Source organism: Anser anser, assembly GCF_964211835.1.
Source record: "Anser anser genome assembly, chromosome: 1".
NCBI classification, from domain to species: domain Eukaryota; kingdom Metazoa; phylum Chordata; class Aves; order Anseriformes; family Anatidae; genus Anser; species Anser anser.
In genome coordinates this window covers 202876784-202901930 of record NC_139720.1, presented here as the reverse complement: position 1 = coordinate 202901930, position 25147 = coordinate 202876784, and the positions used below count along the sequence as shown (strand labels likewise).

The window sequence follows — 25147 nt, the reverse complement described above, 5'->3', positions numbered from 1 at the left end:
CTTTTTGGCAATAGCTGGCAGGTAATATACAATGGCAGGGCCTAGGACCTCACAAAATATTAAGCTACATATATATGTATAAAAATATGTATCTGTGGTTTGTTCCCTAAGCACTACAGGTAATAGGACATAGGGACAGAAGCTCTCTCCTCTTGACTCCGTGCCTCAGAACAGAGCAAAGGTACAGGTTGGCTGGTGCAGAGTGTCATGGATAAGATTTAAACTGTCTAAAGAATCACTGCTAAAGTTAGTAGCAAAAAATGGTTTATTGAAATAAAATACTGTAAAAATGAAGCTTAACAAAGTCCAATGGCAAGGTTCAACTTACTACTTACTGCACAGAGGTTAATAATAAAGATTCAGATTTACCAGTACAAGAACTTAATGCCCTGTGATACAAGTTATGCACAGTATCAGTCACTTACCAAAGATCTGCAGCTGTTAAGGTGTTTCTCAGCCTTGAGGAGGCGTCCCAGTTCAAGGGGGGATCACTGCCATGCAGCCAGCTGCTTAGCAGGGAGAGCTCAAAGCAGCTCCTTCAGACTGTCGCATTATGGAATAAAGGTGTTGGCTTGTACTCAGATTGTGAAAGATGGAAAAGGTAAGCATGAGTCCTTGTACCCACAACTTCTTTTATTCCATGATAATTAGTCTTGGAAGAACCTCCTGCTATTCATGTGTTGATTGCATGATTGATATCCTTGTTTCCAAGCTCATCATAGTGTGCTCATCAAAGCACACCATGTCACCTGTTCCTGTGCGGGTTTTCCAAGAACAGGGGGGAATTAGAGAAGTTTATGGCCTGGCCAGGGTCTAGGCCTTTAATTCCTTCAGAGCCTAAACCAAACTACCACTAGTTTGGTCAAGGAGTTGAGGGCATCCTTCACATAGAGGGGGGAGGTACGCAGAAGGGTGGTTGTAACACAGTGATTGACATGATGTTTTGGTAAGTTGGGGTTCAAACTGTCCAGTGCCTTTTCCCGGATTTGTGTCTGCTTTGTGACCTGCATTTGTTCAGCACAAACCACAACCTGTAGCAGTTGAATTTTGAAAGCAAATAGACCATTGCTTAATTTTTTTCAGAGAAGATCCTCAGTTGCACTCAGTCCAGATCTTTCCCTAAGCCCTCATGCAGTCACTTTAATAAATCTGAGGTCAAAGCGCAGTGCTCCATGCTGCCTGTGGGCGTGTTGCCCCACTCCTTTGACAGCATGAAGATTTCCTGATCTCCAACATGAGAAGTCTGACTAATACTTGGGGCTGGCTTCTCTCCAGACAGCCACTGTTATTCTCAGCCTCAGTTTATCCAGCACCATGTTGGCTGTTCCTGACCGCACTACAGGAAACCACCGCAATTTGCGGAATTGTTATGACCAGCACTCATTTTTTTCTCAATATACTGGGCTACAACTTGTGGCTGTTTGGTGGCTTCTTCGAGAGCTGCTACAACATTTTCACATCTTTATCCGTGACTTGCTGAGAGAGGGGAAGACAGACAGCAGGTGATAAACATGATAAGTGTTCCTTGGTAACCCGTCTGAACTTGTAAATGTCAGCGCCTCAGGATCCTTCCTTTCTGTAAGGAAGGAAGCGCAGGTGTCTAGTTCTGCAAGCTATAAGTTGTAGCATTTGGCTCATCCTGAAGTTGTTGATCCGTTTTTAAAATTAAAAATATAAGTCCAGGTGCTCTTTATTCTTTGAGGATTTTAATGGAAATTCTGATGGGATCATTGTTCTCCCTGGATCATTTCTTATTGTCAGTCTGCCATGGAGTTTAGGTAAAGGCACTGCCGCCTTCAGTTTCGCAGACTATCCCAAGCAGAAGTGTGCAAGTTGTTCATGTAACTACAGATGTTTTCATCTAGAGTTGGTCAATAGAATTGTCTACTATAACCAACTTTCAAATCTTTTGTTTTTTAAATATGCTGTAATTACTGCTTGGAAAAACTAACACCCTACTTCCAGGTAGCTCCTTGCTAACACTCATTTGGCTTTCACAGTCACTGCAGATAAACCCAATGCATCACTGATTTATATACAGCAGCAGCAGACTTAATTACAAGACGAGTTTTAGAAGTGTTTAGTAAGCAGAAGAAGGAACTGCACTGTTAAGAGAAATAAAAAAGCAATGCTATTTTTTTTAAAGAAAGTACTTACAATCAAAATGCTGCCAGAATTTTCCAAAGAGCTCCATACAATAACCATTCTGTGCACTGTGTAAATCAAATAAAATGAAGGTGTGCATACCCATGTGTTGGAAAAGTCGAACCTATACTCGTATTAAAATATATCCTTGCTGTCATGAAACAAGCAATATCAATGTTGTTTTGGCTGGTAGTTCTGTTGACCTGGCAGCATCATTTCTGAATTAGGATACTGTCACGACAGATCTTTCTTCAAGTGGTAGCTCAGCTAAGACAGAGCCGTCACTGGTAGTCAAGATCTTTGAGATGAGTGCTCATCTCTACGTACATAAGCTGTTTGAAGTTTGCTGCTGGACCACAGACAACTGTGATGGAGCAGAATAGCCAGCACTTAACAGCTGGAGTCAAAGTGTACATAAATTGTATTCTGTCACCTGACTGACAGCAGCTCCTGAGGGCAGGGGATTGCGATGAAGAGAAGAATGTCATTCAATCATAGGATCATAGTAGGAGGATCATAGTAAGGATCATCATTCAGGCTGGAAGAAATTACGAGGTCTCTAGCTCAAACTCCTGTTAAAAGCAGGGTCAGCTCTGAAGGCAGACCCGGTTGCACAGGGCTTTATTTAGCTGGTCTGGTCTTGAAGAACTCCAAGGATGGAGACTGCATAGCCTGTCAGTGCAACATGCACCAGTGCTTCACTGCCCTCTTGATGGAAAAGCTCATCCTTAAATCCAGACAGATATTGTTTCAGTTTACGCCTGCTGGAAGATATCCTTTGGTTTGTGCTCAGTGTACAGTCCTTTACTCTCTCTGCCTCACTGGGCACATCCTCTTGTAGAAGAAAGGGTCAAAGTTTGCAAGCTGAACTTAGCTGCCAGCAATGTAAACTTCATTTTAGCTGGAATCTGATAAGGGGCTTCTGAAGTTCAGGACAGCAGAGACTCCCACTCAAGGCATCAGACTCCACTGCCCTTTTAATTTGGGAGTCAGATAGACTGCAGAAGCCACGAGAGACTTCTGGGGAGACTGTGAAACTGGTAGAGCCAGAAGGAAACCGCTGATTTGAAATTGCAGTTGAGCATTCCCCTGTTGCCTTTTTGCTTGCAAGATCTGCCCTCCCCAAAAAGCAGGGCCCTTTGATCTTTCAAGCCGCAAGTTCAACCTTTATTCAAACAACAGATCAAGTAGCTGCTCATATTAACCTTTGGGTCCCAGTTGCCAAGCAGCTACAACTGCCCACTATGTACAAGCCGTGGCATTTGTTCTGTGTCTTATATATTCTTATATACTGTGCTGGTTTTGCTAGTTGGCAGCATAGCATTGTTATGCATTCAATACACAAATATGTGCTAATTTTGAATCTGGTATGTATATCCTAGCCATTTTTGGAGCTTTGCTAGTTTACCAAAGGGTTTTATTTGTTTTGGTTTTGTTTTCTGTTGTTTTTAACTGACAGCGTATGTACCTATCCACAAGTTCTGCCCAGCTTCAGATGAACCCTAATTGCATTTTCACTCTCAGCACAAGCCATTCTCACCATTCCCGAGCTCAATACAAAGTCCATACAGTTACCAAGAGTTTCCTTGCTAGTTGTAGAAGTGCTAGTAGCTTGAACAAGTACTGTGTGTCCACGAGTTTGTCTCTGCCTTGGGTCTTTTTGGTAGTTAGGCTGCCTGGCCTGAGAAAAGGGACCTCTTTTCCTAGTAATCTTTCCATTACTTGACATGCATAAACTTTGTGACTACCTAGGATCAGTTGTATCTCCCATCAGCCCCAAGTTTGAACTTCAATTAACCTTAGGCTCAAGTTACTATTATCTTACTATATAGTTACAACTATTATCAGATAAGCAGTCATAGCAGTGTCTCACGCTGATAATACCTTAATTCTGGCAGGAAAAGCCCCACATAAAAGAATAAGATAGTCGATAGATGTTTGATTTGGTCAGGAAGTCACTCAGAGACATGAGCCTCATGAGATACTGATCATCTTTATAGCTCTGAGCTCATGCCTTGGCTGCTGAGATGCTCAGTAGCAGCGAGATGTGCTTTGGTTCGGAGCAGCTTCTCCCACCTCCTCACAGATGTGCTTTTCCATTCTAGGCACGCTGTACCTCAGCTTTCACTGGGTCAGGCTCATTTTTCCCTGGCTTCAGTTATTCTGAGGAGCTTCGGCATATGTAAGACATGGCACTACGACTTTGGCTTTGTGGTTTGGTAATGTGTGTTGTGGGTTACTCGGGGCATGCCTCAGGAAGCAGTGAACATGCAGGATAGATGCTGCATTTGTTATGGTGCATGTCTTAGAACTGGTAGTACCAGCAAAGGGGAGAAAGTAGGAGAGGCAAAGAAACAGAAAATGAGGGGGATGAGGGGATAAGAAATGAGCAGCAAAAATGCTAAAGAGAACCCCCTCTTCCAGCTTAGGCACCGAAGAAAATCAAAGTGGGTATAGGAGGGGGTAGCTTTATCCTCTCTCCCTTTTGAAAAACTTTGTTTTAGCTGCTGTCTCTGCATACTCTAAGAACAATCTAGGTTGCTGCACCCTGTTCCCCCTTCCAAGAAAGAAGCCAGCAGCAGTTATAAACTCTGTTATCAGGCCAAGATTCTGTTTCTCCTGGATGAATGGGATTTATTTAGCTTTTATATGTTTTTTTTTCTCATCTTCCCAGTAAGTGTGTAGATGAGATAGTTCAGGTATGCTCTCGCAATGTATCGGCAAACAATCTCAAATAAATGTATGTAAAATAGATATGATCCAGGCGAGACAACAGAATATCTTGTGTAGCAAAGCCTCTCCTTACACTGGCCTCCACAGCATACCAAGCTAATTCAAGGTATAGATTTATTCTTGCATTTAAAAGGAACATAAAATATTCCACCGGTGGCTAATCCATGGTGTGTAAGAATATGCCACACCTAACAAGTAATAGTGTTAGGGCTTTGTCTTAAATGGTAGAAGCCACTTGGTTACTGCAGTGTTAAACATGAGATGCCTGGTTCAGCTTCAGTATTGCTGATGCCATTATCACTTTAAAAAGATGTAGGTGTAGAAATAAATACACTTCATACTGCCTCAGTGTTGCTATTCTTACCCTCTTCCTCCACTGATGTTACCATCATGTGAGGTCTAATTTAGGCATTAATCTCCACAAGCCCTTGTCACTTTACTGTCTATTATGTGCCAGTCCTACACCTGTGGTGCTATATAAATGCTAATAATACATCAATATGCTCATTCTTTATAATTTGTGTAGGTGGAATCCCATCTGGTTTGTACATGTCAAGTGAGATGTTGGTGTGAAAAGGCCTTGCTGTTCAGAATTCGTGATGGTTTTTGAGCAGTTGGGAAATGACAGAAAAAAAAGAAAAAAAGATCACAAAACTAGACGTGCTTATCATTTGAACAAAGACATCCAGCCCTATTCTTAAGGCTGTGGCTTTGGCTGGAGCAGAATACCCAAGTGGTGTAATTCTTCTCTAATCTCTGGCCTTCCTGAAAATCCTTGGTGAAGTGATTGGGACATTAAGTGGTCTTTCCAGCTGTTTCTGAATATTTTCATATCAACACATCCTATCTGAGAAAATGTTGATAGTTGGAGCACTGCCGTTTCTTTCACAGGATCTGCCTCTGCCTCCTCTGGACTCTCAGAAGTAAGTGGTAAGGCTCTGGGCTCCCAGAAAAGCTTTCCTGCCTTCATCCCCATCAGAGGTCTTACATGGGCAGCTCCTCAGTTCAGAAAGATCAGTCTTGGCTTCAGTGATGTGCAGGAACCCACCAGCAGGGAGAGATGTGCAGGGCCACGGTGAGTTTGTATAAACCATCTTGTTTTTTCCTTGGGCTGAGGTTGTGTCCTTTGCCATGAGATACTGCTGGATTTGGTGGAATTAGACTGGCAAAACTAGATCTGCAGAACCTTGTAATCCAAATTAAAAAGCAAAAAAAACAAAAAAAAACCCAGGAAATTATTTTGCAACTTTTCCAAGCTGAAAAGTGGATGACGTCTGGAAGTGTCCCTATTGGCTAATCTGAATTGTATTCTGAGCTGCTCTAAGTATTTATCACTTGCCAAGGATTAACGTAACCACAGGTTACTCGGGGGAACAATTCAGTGCTTCCGCAGTAAAGAGGAAAGAAATTTTCCCTTTCCTCCATTTTGTCTCTTGGCCACTTCCACTGATTGTGATTAAGCTTAAAACAGGAACCTTCAAAAGCAGAAAGTCTTGGTAATTAGAAATGAGTAGAAATTAGTAGTGGAGCATTGCTTGCAGCACAGGCTAGCTGATTGTTACAAAGACACACAGGCTGTCTTGTGGGGTGAGACTAAACCAGAAGCGTTGCATTGCACTCCGAAAAATCACATCCTCATCCCAGGCTTAGGGCTGGCACCAGAGCCAGAGCCGAGGATCGCAGGAGCAAGGGGCAGCCCTGGGGCTGAGGGTGGGAGGAGGAGGAGGAAGAGGAGGAGGAGGAAGGCAGCTGCTTGCCTGCCCTCTTCGCTGCCCGCAGATCTGCCTGCCACTTGCGGTGCCCACATGGCCAGGAGCTGGGCCGCTGTCCGCACGTGGCTGGGCTGCCCCGGGTTGCTGGGCTGCTTCTTGCTGGGCTTTCTCATGGGTGAGTACAGAGCCCCTGGGGCTCAGCCCACAGCCTTTGCCTGCTACGGATACTTATACGTGACCCGCGTTGTGATTAATTCCCCGTCAGGGAGCTTTTACTCTTTTTCAGGGACCTTATAAAACACTCACTTGCAGCACTGTTTTTCTGAGAGGTTGTTCTCTTTAGCATTTTGGGGCCGTGGGGATTCAGAAGAATTCAGCAGTTGCGTGCTTCAGCAAAAGGTGAGCCCCAGTGATCTGACAGCTTCCCATAACGGGCAGTCAGACGTTCAAAGAGGAGAGGTTAATGGAAGAGTTTGAGACTTTTGTGACCCCAAAATCTCAAAGCTTTTTTTTTTTTCTTTTCATTTTTCTTTCCTGATTTTTACTGAAGCTCTGCGTAAATGCTCCTATTCAGTTGCTATCTTAGAAATTAAGGACAGAGTGCAGGGGAGGAGGAGTTTTGACTGACAGCCAGGAGTGGAGTTGCTGAATTTTCCATCATGTATAGTGCAGTTCACCAGAACATCAGATTCTTCTCTGCAGTCAATTGCAGCATTTGATTTTAAACCTGAAACTGCATGTCTGTGTCTGTCCTTTTTAATCTTGTGCTGCAGCACTCACTTAAGGCTCAAGCATGAAAGAAAACTCCATGAGGGCTATGAAATACGCAAAGCATTAGTTTTGTTTAGGAGAACCCCAAGCTGCAAATTTCTGGTGCTATTCTTATACATTTCCCTGAATATCATCTTTTGGCTATGCTCTGAAACAGGCAACTGGGCAAGATGGACCTTTGCTCTGATCCAATATGACTGTTCAGAGGGCTGCTACAATTGCATCTATGTCTAACGAGTTATATATATTGTGCACGTGGCAGTACATACACTTTGATTTATGGTGACGGTTTTCCCAGTTTGGGATTTCCTAGCTGTAAAACGATTTCTTCAAATTCATACATTTGTTATCTTCTCTCCTGTCAGATTTATGGCAACTGAAAAATCTTCAACTGTTTAAAACTAACCAGGGTCCCACTTAATGTTATTCCTTTAACTTTTAAACAGACCAACCCCACCCTTCTCATATTTTGTAATTACTGTAATGCTGACAGGGTGACTTTTGAATCTTAGGCCTTCACTTGGAATATGCTCATGCACAGATTTTATTTTTTAATATCCGTATAAATTAATTAAAGGAAGTTAATTATGGGTATCAAAAGTTTAATTCTCCCACTGCAAACAGATAGTTCACAATTTACACTAAAGTTTAAAATTAATGAGACATGAATCTTCCTAAATATATATATATATATATATGTACCAGAAATTTAGGGTGTGCACTTTTAATAATGTCAGTTTTTTGCACTTCATTCAATTGCATGTATTTTACTTTTCTATTTCATTTCTATGTCTGAGTCAGCAGCCACTGACAGAGGGTGCTCTAAGCCCTGTTCATCCTCTTGGTTTTTATGAGGCTGTTCAGTATTTAAGCTGCACATTGTCTCAAATATGGGAGGACTGAGGTTCTTGCTAAGTGGGAAGCTTTCCAAATGTATTTCAGGATGGTTTACAAAACCAAACGAACCCCCCCGCAGCACTTCAGACATCTATGAAAATGTGAGACAGAAACTTGTGGATGAAATGAAAGCCGAAAACATCAAGCAATTCCTTCGGTAAGCCCTACACATCTTGGTTCCTGAATAATTTTATCAGTCACAGAAGTCAGAAAGTGATAAAATGAGCTCCAAAAACAGCCTCTAAAGGTAGAGCTGTTAAGGCGCTTTGGAAGTGTTCGGTTTGTAGAGGCTGCCTGGGGAGAGGAGATACTCACAATCCCACTTTTTCTTTTCCCCCCGTTTTTGAAGCTGCCTTTTTAGCATGGTTGTACTTCCCTCAAGCTGCATTGCTGCTAGTGCTTATCATGCCTTTTCCTTATGAAAATATCCCGTAGTTTTGATTTCAAGTAGTATGACTGTTTTTTTCGTCTTGAGTCTATGAAGCTCTAACATTAGAAAAGAACTTTGCTTTAGTCTCAGACAGAGATGATGTTACTGTATTTGGGAAAATGTGATTGCTATTAATTACATTTAATTAATAACCTGCATGGTGTCTCCTTAAACTTGCAGTCTGAGCAACTAATAGCCTAGTTAGTCTACGTAGAAAATGTGTATATTCAAAATGCTACGAAGTTTGCGTGGCACTCCATTGCATCTATAGTTGCAACTGATAATGTCTTTAGAGTGGCAAGATCGGATAATGTGCTGTTGATTGGGTGCTTGAAACCCCATTATACCCTCTTGTCTTTCTCAGAAGGTAAAAGTTGCTGCCTCAAACACAGTGTGTGTGAATATTTGGTAGTCTTGCATGTGGCAATGGTTATTAAATATACTTTTTTGCGTTGTACTGAATCCATGCAGTTCTTTCAAAACATCTAAAATGCTGAAGATACAGAAATACCCTCTTGTTTTGCTCTGTATTTCACTGGAAATGAAATATATATATATATATATATATATATATATATAAAATTCTCATGCATATTTATATCTTCTGCAAAGGATCAAAGATTTTCACACAAAAAGTCAACAAATAAAACCTCTGGTTAGTGATGTGTTGGTATTCAGAATGTAAGTCTGCAGCTACATCATAAACATCAAAGGTTTATTGACAAATTTGTTTTCTGTACATTTACTCTAAAACTAAAAGGTTTCATTTCCAACATCAATTAGCTTTATAAGTCTGCAGGCCTTATCTTACTTCCTTATCTTACTTTGTATTTGTTGCTCTCAGTAGATTGGTGGGTTACTGAAGATGATGTTTGAGAGTCCAGGCAACACACAGGTTGATGACAGCAGTTATGTTGAAGGTTCTTGGCCATAGGATGTTAATGGCATCCAGTTTGTCTGCTTGTTTTGATGGTGGGCCAAATTCTTCATAGTGGTTTGTTGTTGTTTTTTAATTAAAAAAAAAAAAAAGCGGGAACTGCAGAAAAATTATATATTTGGTAAAGGTTGCTTCTCTGTTTCCAGAAGCATGAAGACATGGAGATAGTTAGGAACAGTCAGCATTTATTTTCTGTTTATTTATGTGATCAGCCTGACCAGCATGCCTGCGCTCAGTGAGGAAATGACTGGTTATATGGATGAGTGGAGATGTTAGAGTGGGCGTAACATCCTTGACTTTGTCAAGCCTTTGGGCGTCATCTCCTGCAGCATTCTAATTTGGAAGCTAAGGAGGAGTGTACTGAAGAACAAGCTGTTGGATGGGTTGAAAATTGTCTGAGCTGACAATTTCAAGTGGTACTAATCAATGGTATTCGTTATTATTTATTAACGGCAACCGATTAGCCATTAACAAGTGGCCTGTTGGGAATCCAAAGGTGGTGCTTAGTACCCCACTGGCTGATCTGCATTCACCATTATTCATTTGTTCAGTGGACCAAGCAAATTGTAGACAAGTTTTTGTAGACAGTTAGTCCAGAAGGGCTGGATATTGTTTCTGACTATTTATCACCACTGTGTTTTGCATTTGATCTGAATGTAAATGTTGTTAAGAAGATTTATGTTATTTAGGCTTTCGATTAAGGGAAAAAAAAAAAAAAAGAACAAATATGTTCAGATAATTTAACATAATGATTTTCAAGTTAACCTTATTAGTACATGTTATACCAACAACATACAATTTACTTGGAGAGGTCCTTTCTGGATATGTAGCCTTCCTACTGCTTGCATACCGTTCATATTTTGCTGAATATCTTTCATGCTGATTTTCATTGCTAGTGTGTAGATGTGGCTATTGCTATGCAAAGAGAAAAGCTGAGCAACCTTATCTTAAGGCCTCAGGAAAGATCCTCTCTTCTGACTACATTTTGTGCTTATCCTGATACAGACTCTGATAAATAATCATGGCATATAACGCCCACTTTATCCATAAGAACTACTTTTTGTGCGTATGGCTTGAAGATGAGCTTTGGACACACTGATCCGAGTTGGTTGTTGTGTTCCTCTGCACTTACTGCTTACTAGTGACTTTCTGTTTTGTTCTAGCTCCTTTACCAAGTTGCCTCACCTCGCAGGAACTGAACAGAATTTTCTTCTTGCTAAACAAATTCAAGGCCAGTGGAAGGAATTTGGATTGGATTCAGCAGAACTTGTTCATTATGATGTGCTTCTTTCCTACCCAAATGAAACACAGCCAAACTACATCTCAGTAATTGATGATCAAGGCAATGAGGTGATCTTTTTAATGATTAAACTATGTTTATGTAAGACTTCTTTAAAGAAACAGCGTCTTCCACCGTCTTCCCATCCCTTCATCCCAGCATTGAACTTTATGATGTGATAAAAATACCAGTGGAAAGGGAACTCAAATTTAGAAGTGGTTTTCCAGACTGCAGCAGAGCAGAGCCAAGTGGCTGAAATCTCAGTGCCTCATACAGCAGAGGGACGATGTGTGGAGAAGCAGGGACTCGACACCTGTAGGCCATAATGTGTAATAATGTCCACAGTGGTTCAGATTAAGAATATGTCTAGACCAATATCCTGGTTCTATAAACAACTCCAAGTGTATGCTCAGGGAAGTTTAGGAACAAAGAACAATGTCTGATGTGCATAATTCTTCCAGTGTCTGGGTGTTTTCAGCTCAGATGTCCACTGGATGTGATTCAATGAGTATCTTTAAGAAACCTCATTAGACCTCTTTTCCAAGTATTTAACCAGTTAGTAGCTGCATTATCTCTCTCTTCCAAGTACCTATCTAATGCCTGCTTGAATACCTGTACATTTTTTGTTTCCACAATGTGCTGAGGTGAGGAATGTCACACAGATGCTGCCCTTAGCCACCTTCTTCATTTTGTAGACCCAGGGGAACAAAGAAATAGAAGTACAATCTGCCGAGGAGCCTAAATGAAGGGGGGAGCTGGAACTACTAGGGAAGTATCACAGCACATAGGCAGGGATGGAGAACCCTGGTAGGAACTGAGCAATATGTGCTCAGGCAAGATATGAGCTTAGAGGTAAAAGAATGGAGAAATTCTTTCAGAAACTTCTTAACACAGTTTCTGAACTAGAATCTTACAAGGTGACAAAGAGTAGAGGTAAACCTTGAGACAACATGAGTGTTACAGATAGGCAGTGATGAAGGGCTGCACATTTAACTGGAGCGTAACTACTAAAGGGGTAAAGACATGAGTAATAATACAAGTGGGAGTAATCACAAAAAAATGCCTGTGATGACATGGACAAACTAGGTGTCTTTTTATTGCCACCACCTCTTGGCAATTTTCAGCTACTTCTTTGCTTAGGTTCAGGCAGTGACTGATGAGCATCTTCTGACAAGTATGCACAGCTGCATTCTGTTACAAAAAATCAGCTAGGTATCCTTAGCTGATTTTTGTTTGAAGTTATGCATGCTAGTTAACATTCTATTTTTCACTGACAATCTATGGAAAATAGTATATCATTTGCAATAACCCAACTTACTGTACAAACTTGTGCCTGGAGGCACAGTAATTGACCAAAGACTTCTGTTATTTATTTATAGATTTTCAATACATCATCATTTGAACCACCTCCTCGGGGATATGAAAATGTTACTGATATACTGCCACCATATAATGCTTTTTCACCACAAGGAATGCCAGAGGTAAGAAAAAAAGAAAAAGAAAAAAAAAAAGGAAAAAAGAAAAAAGAGTATTATTAGCTGAATCCATATTTTGTTAAACACTTGATGGAATAGATTTCTCCCACTTCTCAAAGTATTTCATGTAGAAGTTTTAATTAAATCATTGTTATAAGTGAAGGAAAGCATAGCTAGGCCACGTGTTGTGGGAAGGTTAGAGTTCTATTAAAAAAAAAAAAGGTTCCTCAAAGTGCTGGAAATCTGAATTGCAAAACAAATGAAAAGCTTTTAACTTTAGGGAAATGTTTCATACATCTCAAATTACTCCATGTTACTCAATCACATGGAAAGTATTTTCATAAGTCTAAAATGGAAATAGCAATATATAAATCAGATTGGAAGACATTTTGGATTAAGCACATATCTTCAAAGGCTACGAAAGTCCCTCACTTCATCTGATAATACATCATGAAGGGATCAGTCAGAGACAATATTGCATTATATATATATAATATGAATAAAATTATATAACGATGAGTGTTTGTATATCCAGGGAATAGGACTATCTTTTCATGTCCACAGAAATTTGTCAGTTTAGCAAAGTAAGTTGTTGTAGCTTGAAATCACAGCTTATAGGGCTGCTGTTAAGCGCTAGATAATATAGAAAGGCCAGCAGTTTGAGCCAAGATTTCCTATATAATGCTATGGAAATCTTTAGTTATTAATTTTAGGAGTACTGGAACTTATTTGTAGAAATGCAAAATATATCATACACAGTGAATGAAACTGCATATTTTGGAAAAGAGGTATTTTGTTGAATGACCAGTTGTCATCAAACCAATTTTCAATTCTATGCAGTCAGATCTGGTATATGTGAATTATGGCCGCACTGAAGATTTTTTTAAGCTGGAGCGTGAAATGGGAATTAACTGTACAGGAAAGATCGTCATTGCCAGATATGGGAAGATCTTCAGAGGAAACAAAGTAAGGGCTGTGTTTAATTTTTTCCTCTGTGGGTCATTGTTTCTGTTGCTGATCACAGTAGACCCAATGGGAGTTAATGAGGGCTGTAAGTTGGAACATATGAGCAGAAGGAAGCCTGCAATGTATCCAGCATGACTACCTTGTAAGAATAACTTTCAAAACAATAAAAACAGATAAATGTATTAATCTCCTGACACTGACATTTTAGGCAGTTCTTGCAAGAGGAACGAAGTTTGGGGAACTCTAGTTTGTAGAGCCAAGGTTTTTACTACTTTTCATCCACAAAGCTGCAGAATTTTGAAGAAGCATTCAAGAAGGAATCTGATGCACAGACATTGAATAACTACTCATTTGGCTTTAGACATCAACTCCAACAAAACTGGTGATTGTGGGAAAATGAGGATAATGGTTGGTTCTTGTGCCTCAGTGTTAGGCCTTGTGCTTTATCTCATAGCCTTGAGCTATGACTAAAGTTGTGACTGACGCAAATAATGAATGTATCATGTTTTGCTGTGCTTTGTTCTTCTGCTTAGTCTATGATCATTTTCACTCTTCCACGTATACAGCTTCTAAAACTGTGTCCCGGTGGAAGTAAAATGCAACTTCTGGAGTTATTACTGCATTAAAAAAATTAAAGGCAAATAATTTTACAGGTTAAAAATGCCATATTAGCAGGAGCCCAAGGGATCATACTTTATTCAGACCCTGCTGACTACTGTGCCCCAGGAGTAGATCTCTATCCAGATGGCTGGAATCTTCCAGGTGGCGGAGCCCAGCGTGGGAATGTGTTAAACCTGAATGGAGCTGGGGACCCTCTGACACCAGGCTATCCTGCAAAAGGTGAGATACCTGTACCGTGGGCCATCAAGTACTTTCTAAACTGGTGCTGGAAGTTATTGTGTATTTCTGATACAGATGCAAAGAGAAAAGCTACTTAAAATGACTTTTAGCAGTTGTTCGTTTTCCTATTGCAGCTTGGGTTCTATCTGTATGTTCTTTGAAGTGGTTGCATTTGAGCTAGGCAGGGAAAGTAAGTTTTTAGGAAAATCTCTTTGTATAATCTCAGCTTTATAGCTCTCAGACAAACAGGACATGTATAGGTTTACAGACTGCAAAGCAGTAGATAATGGCTGAGAATTTATAGGTGTTTTAAAATCTCTGTGTTTCTTAGGAGGACCAGTTTAAACTAGATTATAGACTGTCATCAAAGAGAAGTAATAGGATTGCTTGGAGGTATGTTGCCTTACTGATCCTAAATTCCTAGTAGAAAAACAGTTTAAGATTCTCTGTACAGGGAGTAAAATTTCTGTAATAAAAATAAGAGAAGCCTGGAGTCTTTCGAAACTTGGCACCATATGCATGTCTTGTCCTTGTAGGCATCCTGAACTAAGATGCCTACCAGTTCTGTCTGCCAATGGGATGGGAATGCGGGGTTGGTTCTGTAAATCTTGCTGGCTTGTGTGACCACTACTGGAGGCATAAGAAATCGCAATACAGAAAAAAAAAAAAAAAACAGGATGTCTGCAATGTAGGTAAATCATAGGGTAACAGAATGGTTTGGATTGGAAGGGACCTTGAAGATCATCCAGTTCCAACCCCCGTGCCATGGGCAGGGGCACCTCGCACCAGACCAGGTTGGCAGGGCGCTGTAAGGTCTCCCTGGAGCCTTCTCTTCTCCAGGCTGAACAACCCCAACTCCCTCAGCCTGTCTTCACAGGAGAGGTGCTCCAGCCCCTTGATCATCCTTGTGGCCCTCCTCTGGACCTCCTCCAACAGGTCCATATCCTTCTCGTGCAGGGGGCCCCATGGCTGAATGCAGGGCTCCAGGTGGGGTCTCACAAGAACAGAGCAGAACAGAGGGGAAAAATCCACTCCCTCACCCTGCTGGCCACGCTGCTTTTGATGCAGCCCAGTACACAGTTTGCTTTCTGGGATGCAAGTGCATATTGACAGCGCATGTTGAGCTTCTCATCCACCGGCACCCCCAGGTCCTTCTCCTCAGGGCTGCTCTCAATCCTTTCTCCACCCAGCCTGTATTTGGGCATGGGAGTGCCCTGAGACAGGTGCAGGGCCTTGCACTTGGCTTTGCTGAACTCCATGAGGTTTGCGCAGGCCCACCTCTCAGGCCTGTCCAGGACCCTCTGGATGGCATCCCTTCCCTCCAGTGTGTCAACCGTGCCACACAGCTTGGTGTCATCAGCAAACTTGCTGAGGGTGCACTCCATTTCACTGTCCATGTCACTGACAAAGATGTTATATACTGCCAGTCCTAATACCGACCCCTGAGGAACACCACTCGGTACTGATCTCCACTTGGACATGGAGCCGTTGACTACAACTCTTTGAATGCAACCATCCAGCCGATTTCTTAACCACCAAGTGGTCCATCCATCAAATCAATGTCTCTCCAATTTAGAGAGAAAGATATCATGGGGAACAGTGTCAAATGCTTTGCACAAATCCTGGTAGATGATGTCAGTTGCTCTTCCTTTATCCACCAGTGCTGTAACCCCATAGTAGAACCCCACAGTAGAAGGCATGATCTTCCCTTTGTCAAGCCATGTTGGCTGTCACCAATGACCTCCTTATATTTCATGTGCATTAGCAGAGAGTTTCCAGGAGGATCTGCTCCATGATCTTGGCAGGCATAGAGGTGAGACTGGCTGGCCTGTAGTTCCCCGGGTCTTCCTTTTTTCCCTTTTTAAAAATGGGGGTTATGTTTCCCCTCTACCAGTCAGTGGGAACTTCATCGGAGTGCCACGACTTCTGAAATATGATGGACAGTGGCTTAGCAACTACATCTACCAGTTCCCTTAGGACCCTGGAATGTATCTCATCAGGCCCCATGGATTTGTGCACCTATATTTGGCAGAAGCTGATAAGAATGCTGTAATCTTGACATTTTGTTCTGGTTTCTCAGAGTACACTTTCCGATACAAAGTTAATGAAGGTGTAGGGATTCCAAAGATCCCAGTTCATCCCATTGGATATCATGATGCAGAAGTGTTACTACGGTGAGTATACATCAGTCCTCTTCATCTCTTCAGAATTTAGTATTCGCAAATGTGCAATTAACATTTTTATACTAACTGTATTGTTACTTGTACTCGTTCTTTTGCAGTAGTGTGTACTTCAGAAAACATGGAAAATTCAAAACAATCTGTTTCTGGCATGATGTTTTTAAGAATTTTGTAAACCTGCCATGGTTTAGTTGCAGTAAGTGTTAAGGGAATTTTTGTTTTTAGTCCACTGGTCAAGTATGTTTGTCTTGTCTTTCACTTAACAGTGCAATGGGAGGACCTGCAGCTCCAGACAGCAGCTGGAAGGGAAGTCTCAATGTGTCTTATAACATAGGACCAGGATTTGCAGACAGCTCTTCAACAAGGTCTGTTTCAACACTCACCTATTTATAAAATATTGCAAAAAATGTCAGCAAGACAAAGACTGTGAAACAATACATCTAGAGATATTATCATAGAATCATAGAATGGTTTGGGTTGGAAGGGACGTTAATGTTCATCTAGTTCCAACTCCCATGCCATGGAAAAATCAACTTCCTTTTTGGTGAGCACCACCACTATAACTATGATAACTATAATGATAACTATTAGAATTTGAAAATAAATGGTCAAAGCTATAGTTACGGATAGACAGATGGGTAGACAGATGCAGAGGGTACATATCCAGCCTACCTATCTATTATTCTTTTTTTCCTGTTTCTGATGACCAAGGGGAAAATAGGACAGCCAATATGTAGAGGTCCAACAGGGAAGTACTACCAATTCAGTAGTTCTCTCCTAAATTTTTCCCTTGTCCACTGGAAGCCTCACAGTATTTCTTTGAACTTAAAGCTGTGAAATATGGAAATGATGTGGGAGTCCATCAGCTGTTTCCCAAAGCAGGTAGGCCCCCTGGTTGAAAGCCCTTAACAATAACAAGACATAAGAGCACAAAACGCATATATCTTACTAACTTGTTTGGGAGAAACTGGACTTTGACCACTTGTATTAGCAATAATATGTATGCTCTTTACCTTTTTTCAGCTCTAACAAAATAAAACTGGTAAGGTTTTCAGCACTAAGAGTTGCTCTTAGGCAGTCTGAGCCATGTAACAATTGTAGTTGGCTGTCAAGGATTTGACTGGCTGTTAGGGGCTGTCACAGCATTCCTTTTGGTTTATAACTGATAAGCTATGTCAGATTAAGATCAAGACCACTTTCCTATAGGAATACATCCCGTAGTTTCAGTTTGCACAGAATTTTATTTCACAAGGGCCGGTGGATAACAATGAGCAAATGGTGTGTAAAAATTATGCATCATTATCACTGCTCCACCTCCTGCAGAACAAGAGAGTGTCTTAATATACGATTTTGAAAAAACTTAATTGATTGTTACTCTTTTCTTCTGTGTTTTAACACCAGCTTAAAGTGAATAAAGTAGGGAGAAAAAGGCATATTTGACATAATTAAGGTGCTGTTTTGAATGTCTTCAAGAGCAATAAAACCCAACAGTGAGAAAAGAAACAATATGATTCATCAACAAAACATATACATGGGACATATTTTTGAAAAGCACTTTTAACATCTTCAAACTTGATAGAGACAAGTTTTTATAAATAAAGGCTAATCCTGCATATACTTCTCTATCAGAGTAACTCTATATCAAAACGAGCCTTTTGAATCTAGGTAGACAGTCGCTTGCACATGAAAAGTGTGCAAGTATATACATGCTCAAGGCACTGGTGTCAATTATTTTCTGGGCAACAATCCAGTAGCTGTCCTGAAGTAGATTTTGATTTTGACAGCTCTGCAGATTTGCTGCTGAAAGGATAGCTTCAAATGTGAAGCATTTGGAGTTTTGCCAGACCCAGAATAAGCATTGTTTGATTCTTTGTTTTTAATACAGATTAAGAGAAGCTGAATATTGCATTATTTTTAGGTCTTCTAATACCTGAATTTCCTTCCTTTTTATAACATTTCATGAGACCTTTTTTTGTTTGTTTGTTTGACAAAACCTGATCACTTTGATCTGCTGTCCTAAACAGCAATTTCAATTTATTCATGCATAACTATTTATAGTGACTCTCTCCCCAACTTCTATACCAATTCACATAACTGTGCTACAAAATCGTGGTGTATTCTTTATAAAATTGCAGTTTTCAATTTGGTCAAAATGTAAAAACATTTTTAGTTACTGCATATGCTTTTCAGTTTCCTTCTCTACAATTGACCAATTGACTCCCATAAATAACAATTCAATAAGTTCTGTAAATGTTTGAAACATTGGAGGTTAGACTGCTTAATAGGGTTTCTTTAAAGCCACTTTCTATCAACAGTTTAACATGAAATAAAAAATAGGACACTGATACAACATGACAGATATGCTGAACACGCAAAGCAAAACAGAAGCACAAACTTTCTGGCTTACAAGCTGTGACTTTTTATTGTCTTCTCAGTCAGAGATGGTTACTCCACACTGTTTTTCATTTCAGGAAAGTCAGAATGCATGTTCATACAAACAGTAAAATAACACGAATTTACAATGTCATCGGTGTCCTCAGAGGAGCAGTGGAACCAGGTGAGCATCAAGTGCTTGAGAATTTTAATTCCTTCTTTATTTTGTGCTTGGTGAATTGTTCTCATGTTGCAAGAAACAAAGTTTTAAAGATATACAGATAATATTGGAATCTGAGAAATCCTTAATAGCTTGTCCTGTCCCTCCCATCAGATGTTTTTTCATGAGCATTACCAAGAAGATATTTCAATAGGAATGCTAGAATGATAGGTGTCAAAGAATATTTTATGTTTCATTTTACCATAGGATTACAGCATTCATGCATTTTGTCTTAGAAATCTTAACACAGTGTGAAGTGCAGAAAACTAATGATGATTTGAAACCTTGACATCCTATTGTTAGTACTGCATAGCAGGACATACACGTGAAATAATTTTAAGTGGAAAAATATATATAAAATATTTCTTGTCTTCATATATACCCTTCAATAGACTAAGTGAATGACTGAAGATTACCTTAAAAATACATTTCTAATGCTGATATTAAAATTAATTTGTTTGACACAAGTACGGATGCAATCATAGACTCACAGAATTGATGGGAGGTTGGAAGGGACTTTGAAGATCATCAAGTTCCACCCCCCTGCCATGGGCAGGGACACCTCCCACCAGCCCAGGCTGCCCAAAGCCCCATCCAGCCTGGCCTTGAACACCTCCAGGGATGCGGCATCCACAGCTTCTACGGGCAACCTGTACCAGGGCCTCACCACCCTCCGAGTGAAGAATTTCTTCCAAATATCTAATCTAAACCTACTCTCTTTTAGTTTAAAGCCATTCCCCCTTGTCCTATCACCGCACCCCCTGACAAAGAGTCCCTCCCCAGCTTTCCTGTACCCCCCTGTAGGCCTCTTACAGAGGCAGACCTCTGTAAGGTGTCCCCGGAGCCTTCTCTTCTCCAGGCTGAGCAACCCCAACTCCCTCAGCCTGTCTTCACAGAGGAGATGTTTCAGCCCTCTGATCATCCTTGTGGCCCTCCTCTGGACCTGCTCCCACAGGTCCGTATCCTTCTCGTGCAGGGGGCCCTATGGCTGAACAGGGCTGCAGGTGAGGAATCACAAGAGCAGAGCAGAGGGGGACAATCCACTCACTCACCCTGCTGGCCACGCTGCTTTTGATGCAGCCCAGTATACAGTTGGCTTTCTGGGATGCAAGCACACATTGCTGGCTCATGTCGATCTTCTCATCCACAAGCACCCCCAGGTCCTTCTCCTCAGGGGTGCTCGCAATCCATTCTCCACCCAGCCTGTGTTTGTGCTTAGGATTGCCCTGGCCCAGGTACAAGACCTTGCACTTGGCCTTGTTGAACTCCATGAGGTTCGCACAGGCCCACCTCTCAGGCCTGTCCAGGACCCTCTGGATGGCATCCCTTCCCTCCGGTGTGTCAACCGTGCCACACAGCTTGGTGTCATCAGCAAACTTGCTGAGGATGTGCTTGAGCCCACTGTCTGTGTCACTGACAAAAATGTTAAACAATACTAGCAGAATCAATGGAAATACAGATAATCTAAATGTATTTTTAAGTAATTATTGAGATTGTGTGCTTGTTTCCAGATAGATATATTATTTTTGGAGGTCACAGAGACTCCTGGGTGTTTGGTGGTATTGATCCAACTACAGGCGCAGCTGTTCTTCAAGAGGTTGTTCGGAGTTTTGGTAAAATGAAGATGGAAGGTAACTTATTTATTGCAGCCTTAAAGCGATGGATATGGAAAACAGCAACAATGAGGGACTATGCTGAACGTTCCCAGAAGCAGTTGTGTTGATTTAACTTTTCACCTCTGCAGAAAGTTGTAGTTCTCATTATGAAACATGCAAATACATTGAAGAATTGCACGTGTATCATTGCATCTTAGTTGGCTGAATTTATTCCCTCATGTCTCTCATCAGTAGAAGATTAACCTTTTAGGTGTATAGAATGAAAATTTTGCATTAGGAAGAAATGCTTCTGTAGTAATATGTTCCTCTAAGGGTTTAGAGAGGATTTTTTTTTCTACTGCTATATCAATTAAGTGCTAATTTTTAAAAGTGATTCAATTAACTGTGTTGGTCTTTTACTAGACTTTCTAACTTGAGCTGAATTTTCAAGTTTAACTATGTGATTGCAGGTTGGAGACCCAAGCGAACTATTATTTTTGCCAGTTGGGATGCAGAAGAATTTGGATTGTTGGGTTCCACAGAATGGGCTGAGGTAAATAAAGAATAGTGTGAAGAAAGCATAACTTGGACGTCTGTTGCAGGAAGGTCCAGAGCCCAGTGGTGTCTATCACTAGACTGCAATCAGTAACTTCAAATTAAAATTGGAGCACAACAGATTCCTCTTCAGGTGCTGCAAGGCCCTCATATATTTATGCAAGTTACCTATCTAACTTCTCACAGAAATACAGTTCTGCTGAACTACATCAGTTTATTGGTACTGAATGGTTTAACATTTTTTTTTTTGTTAGAATTTTATTTACAAGGCTGTATTTAGAAAACTTAGAGTTTTAAAAATCAGTACGAGAAAATATTTAAATACTTCTATTTTAATTTGTTGGCATGTGTGTCAGTAAACTACAAAATTACATATCAAAATGACACAATTGGAGGAGAAAACCAGAACTGTGCTCCCAATACCAAAGGGATTCCATCGTTCTTCTGTTAACAAAGCTGTGATTTCTCTTCCTTTGGATTTGCACTCCCATAAACCATTCAGCTTCCAGGTGCAATTGACTCCCTGCATCTTATTATCAGTTAGTGGGACATTAGATAAAGAAAGCATAATTTAAAATTATTTAAATCGTTTAAATCTTTAAAATCATTTACTGAGGGATTTTAAAGGATTTGCTTTAAAACTTTATGTCACCAGAGCTCCACTGATGACAAAAGTATAGTGTATATTACTCTTTTATTTGTGATTCCATTCTCTATCTGACTGTTCATTTTTTAGATACTGTCAAGAAAAAAAAAAAGAACAATTGTTTTAACTATGAAGAATATGAAAGCATGATACTTAAAAGATCTGTTTCTCTTGAGCAAGTCATGAATAAATTAGTTATTTTGTACTTGTTCTTGTATTGCTACTTCTGTTCTGCAGTGTTTCTTGTTTAATAATTTAATAGCTGGTAATCTATCATCTATTGCATTTCATGTGATGACAGCTGTACTAGATTAGAAAGCCATAAGCACCATTCATATCTGAACCTCAGTGTTTTTATATTATTGTTTTCTTGCTTTATCTTGGTGGTATGCATTCCTCGTCTTTGACACCAAAATTAGATTTTAGTTTCTCTGGAGATTTTCCTCACAGCTTACATTTGTGTTTTCTGTAGCTGCCAGATCTGTCACCTACTAAATCTTGAGGAAAATTAACCCACTGTGTTTACTGTTTTCTGTGATGGTAAAGTAACAAAAAGACTCTGCAACTGTGGCAACATCCTTTTGTTACATAAACGATCTCCATTGCTCACAAATGAAAGAATTTCATTTCAAAATAACCTTTTGCACATATATAAGGCCATGTGTATGCATATCCAAGCTTACTTCCTCCCTTCTTTTTTTTTTTTTTTGTTTGTTTGTTTCCAGAATCTTCTCTACTTCTTGTTTTAAAGATACCAATTGCATTTCGGAGTTATCACTTACCAATCCAATTTGCAGTTCACATGACTTACAAATGATGAGTTGTGTTATAAATGGAATGAATCAAATATCAGTTACTAACCTAATTAGAATATCTATTACAAAGCCAAGATTTAGTAAAATACCACTTAGTGATTAGAATATCAATTTCAAACATAATAGCCAGTTTGCAAAAATTAAGCCTGTGTGTATATATTTAGCATGAAAGCAATGTTTGGTTGACTCAAAACAGTCAAATTCATTGCTTTGATTCATCCCTTTTTGAAATGGAAGAGTGTAGAAATGACAGCAATACCCAGTTTATCAGTTTATCAGTGTTAAAAATGAGTTCAGTGCTGGAATCTGACATGAACAACTGGGAATTAAAGGCATTGAGGAATCCTAGATCAGCTCACAGTCATATTTTGCACATTCAAAAAGTGGTTGATCTTGGACTCTCTCCAGTATGCCCAGGTCTCTCTGGAACTGTGGGCCCAGCACTGGAGCCAGCAGTCCAGGTGCGGCCTCACCGGTGCTGAGCAGAGGGGCAGGATCACCTCCCTCAGCCTACTGGCCGTGTTTGCCTCATGTAGCCCAGAACACCATCGACCTGCTTAGCAGCAAGGGCCCGTTGCTGGCTCACGTTCAGCCTGGTGCCCACCAGGACCCCCAGGCCCTTTTCTGAGAGCTGCTGCCCAGCCGGGTGGCCCCCAGCATGTCCTGGTGCCGGGGGCCGTTCCTCCCCAGGGGCAGGACCCTGCACGTCTCCTTGATGAACGCCATGAGGCTCTTGTCAGCCCACCTTGCCAGCCTGCTGAGGTTCTTCTGGCTGGCAGCACGGCCCTCTGGTGGGTCACTCCCCTCAGTTTCATGTCTTCTGCATTATTTTTCCTGTCCTGTCTTGCTCCCGTGTGATGCAGCAGACAGACGTACATTTTGTGGGTGGTTCCCAGAAAAAATTGAGTCCCAGATGTAAGAGTGAATTTTGTATGCCCAGATCATTAAGCCACCCTCAAATACTAGTATAATTAGTAAAGTACATTGTGCTACTTCTCCTGACATGGGTCTTAAAGGTAAGGTGGTAAAAAACAATGTACTTAATATCTTGACTAAATGTCACTAAATCAAAAGTAATAATTGCACTTCTACAACCCTAGGAAAATGCCAGAGTCCTCCAAGAACGGGCAGTTGCTTACATCAACACAGATTCTTCTATAGAAGGTGTGTCCTATTTTTAAACTCACTTTACTTTATGGATGTCAACTTTAATAGTTATTGTGTGTTATTTATTGTGTCCAGAGCTAGCAAATGCAAAATAGAGGTGACATTCAGCATAACTGTACCAAATGCAGAATTAAGTGGAGAGAACAATTTACATTTTCATGTTGCTTTCTTCTTGCAAATGGTTCCAACCATGAGCTGCAGTTGGCTGCCAGAATGCCTCCTCTAGAATTTAGTGTTCTGTGCTAATGAATTGAGCAGCCTGAATTGTAAAACTGCTTAAGTGCTTAACTGCTTTAGCTTTAATATACAATTACAGTTTTGATATATAACAGACTGTTCCTTGTTCTGTTTGCAGCTCCAGCTCAGTTTACTGTGGAAGTACAGTATCTTGAGACACTATAATTTATTACAGTCTCAAGACAATTAGTGTCAAGACCTTGGGCTTACATTTGTGGGGGTGGGAAAACATTTTGTTGCTTTGGGACAGCGTAGTCACCTTTGTTCATTGCTATGAGCAGGAAGGCTCTGCAAGGAGTTACATATTATGGCAACACCGTCCTAGAAAAATGAGCTCTCCAGAGTGGTTCAAAAGAAAGAGATCCCCCATTATTGAATTTACTATGCCCTTCAGATTCTGAGAGGAATCTGGCATACAGGAATGATGCTTAGAAACTGGACTTTGGAAACTGGAGGCAGCACGGTGACCTAAATCAGAATAAGCAGGACAATTTCCCTCTTAAATTATTCTGAGCTTTATTACAGAGGGGCTTCATTTGCTATTGTCTATGCTGAAATAATAGTCAGTAGAGTCCTGTGAAGCTGTTCTGCACCATATCCTCTGTTATTTAGGGCATTGCTCTTTCCATGTTAAACCCAACTTATTTGGGCTTTCTCTGTGTGAATAAAATGGATATCAATAGGCACATTTAAAATTTTGTTTTATTCCTGTCAGCTGAAAATTCTATCTGTCACAAAAGGATTGGAGGGAAAGAAAAGCCAAACCCAGTTTCTAAATGCTCGGTTGGAGTTGGGGTATAAGGAGAGCAGAGCTGTTCCTTCAATTATGTAGCCTACATGCTGTGTAAAAAGTGGAGCAGAATTTCATGCCTAGATCTCACGGATGAAATAATAGCTTTACAACTACTTCATATTCTCAGCATGGATCATAACACTTTTTTTTTTTTTTTTGGTTGATTTGCAGCCAACATGCTGCTGCATTAACAATTTTCTTCCAAATCTTAATTATTCAAACATGCCTTTTGTTTTATGCATTAAAGAAAATGCAAAAGTAAAACTACTGGAAAAGAAATACATAAAGAAAAAGAACACCATCTTCAGTGGACTGTTTTAAGTATCTTGGACTTCTTTCACTTCACTCTGAGCATCCCCTGTAGAGCCATAACATCCATAT

General features: G+C 40.5%; 1 protein-coding gene across 4 annotated transcripts in view; it reads left to right on the top strand.

The window, feature by feature from the left end:
* The first annotated feature begins 532 nt into the window (after positions 1-532).
* The window catches only part of LOC310892135 (N-acetylated-alpha-linked acidic dipeptidase 2-like), a 47138-nt gene continuing 22523 nt past the window's right edge, over positions 533-25147 (top strand). The window contains exons 1-12 of one of the 4 annotated variants that reach the window (XM_083819489.1): positions 533-5953; positions 8304-8415; positions 10789-10975; positions 12284-12385; positions 13220-13345; positions 13999-14185; positions 16266-16359; positions 16632-16730; positions 18837-18922; positions 20470-20589; positions 21024-21106; positions 23670-23733. In XM_083819489.1, the coding sequence (XP_083675615.1) occupies positions 5911-5953; positions 8304-8415; positions 10789-10975; positions 12284-12385; positions 13220-13345; positions 13999-14185; positions 16266-16359; positions 16632-16730; positions 18837-18922; positions 20470-20589; positions 21024-21106; positions 23670-23733 (1303 nt within the window). In that variant the 5' untranslated portion in view covers positions 533-5910. The other 3 variants (XM_083819488.1, XM_083819491.1, XM_083819490.1) reach the window with 3 other exon arrangements.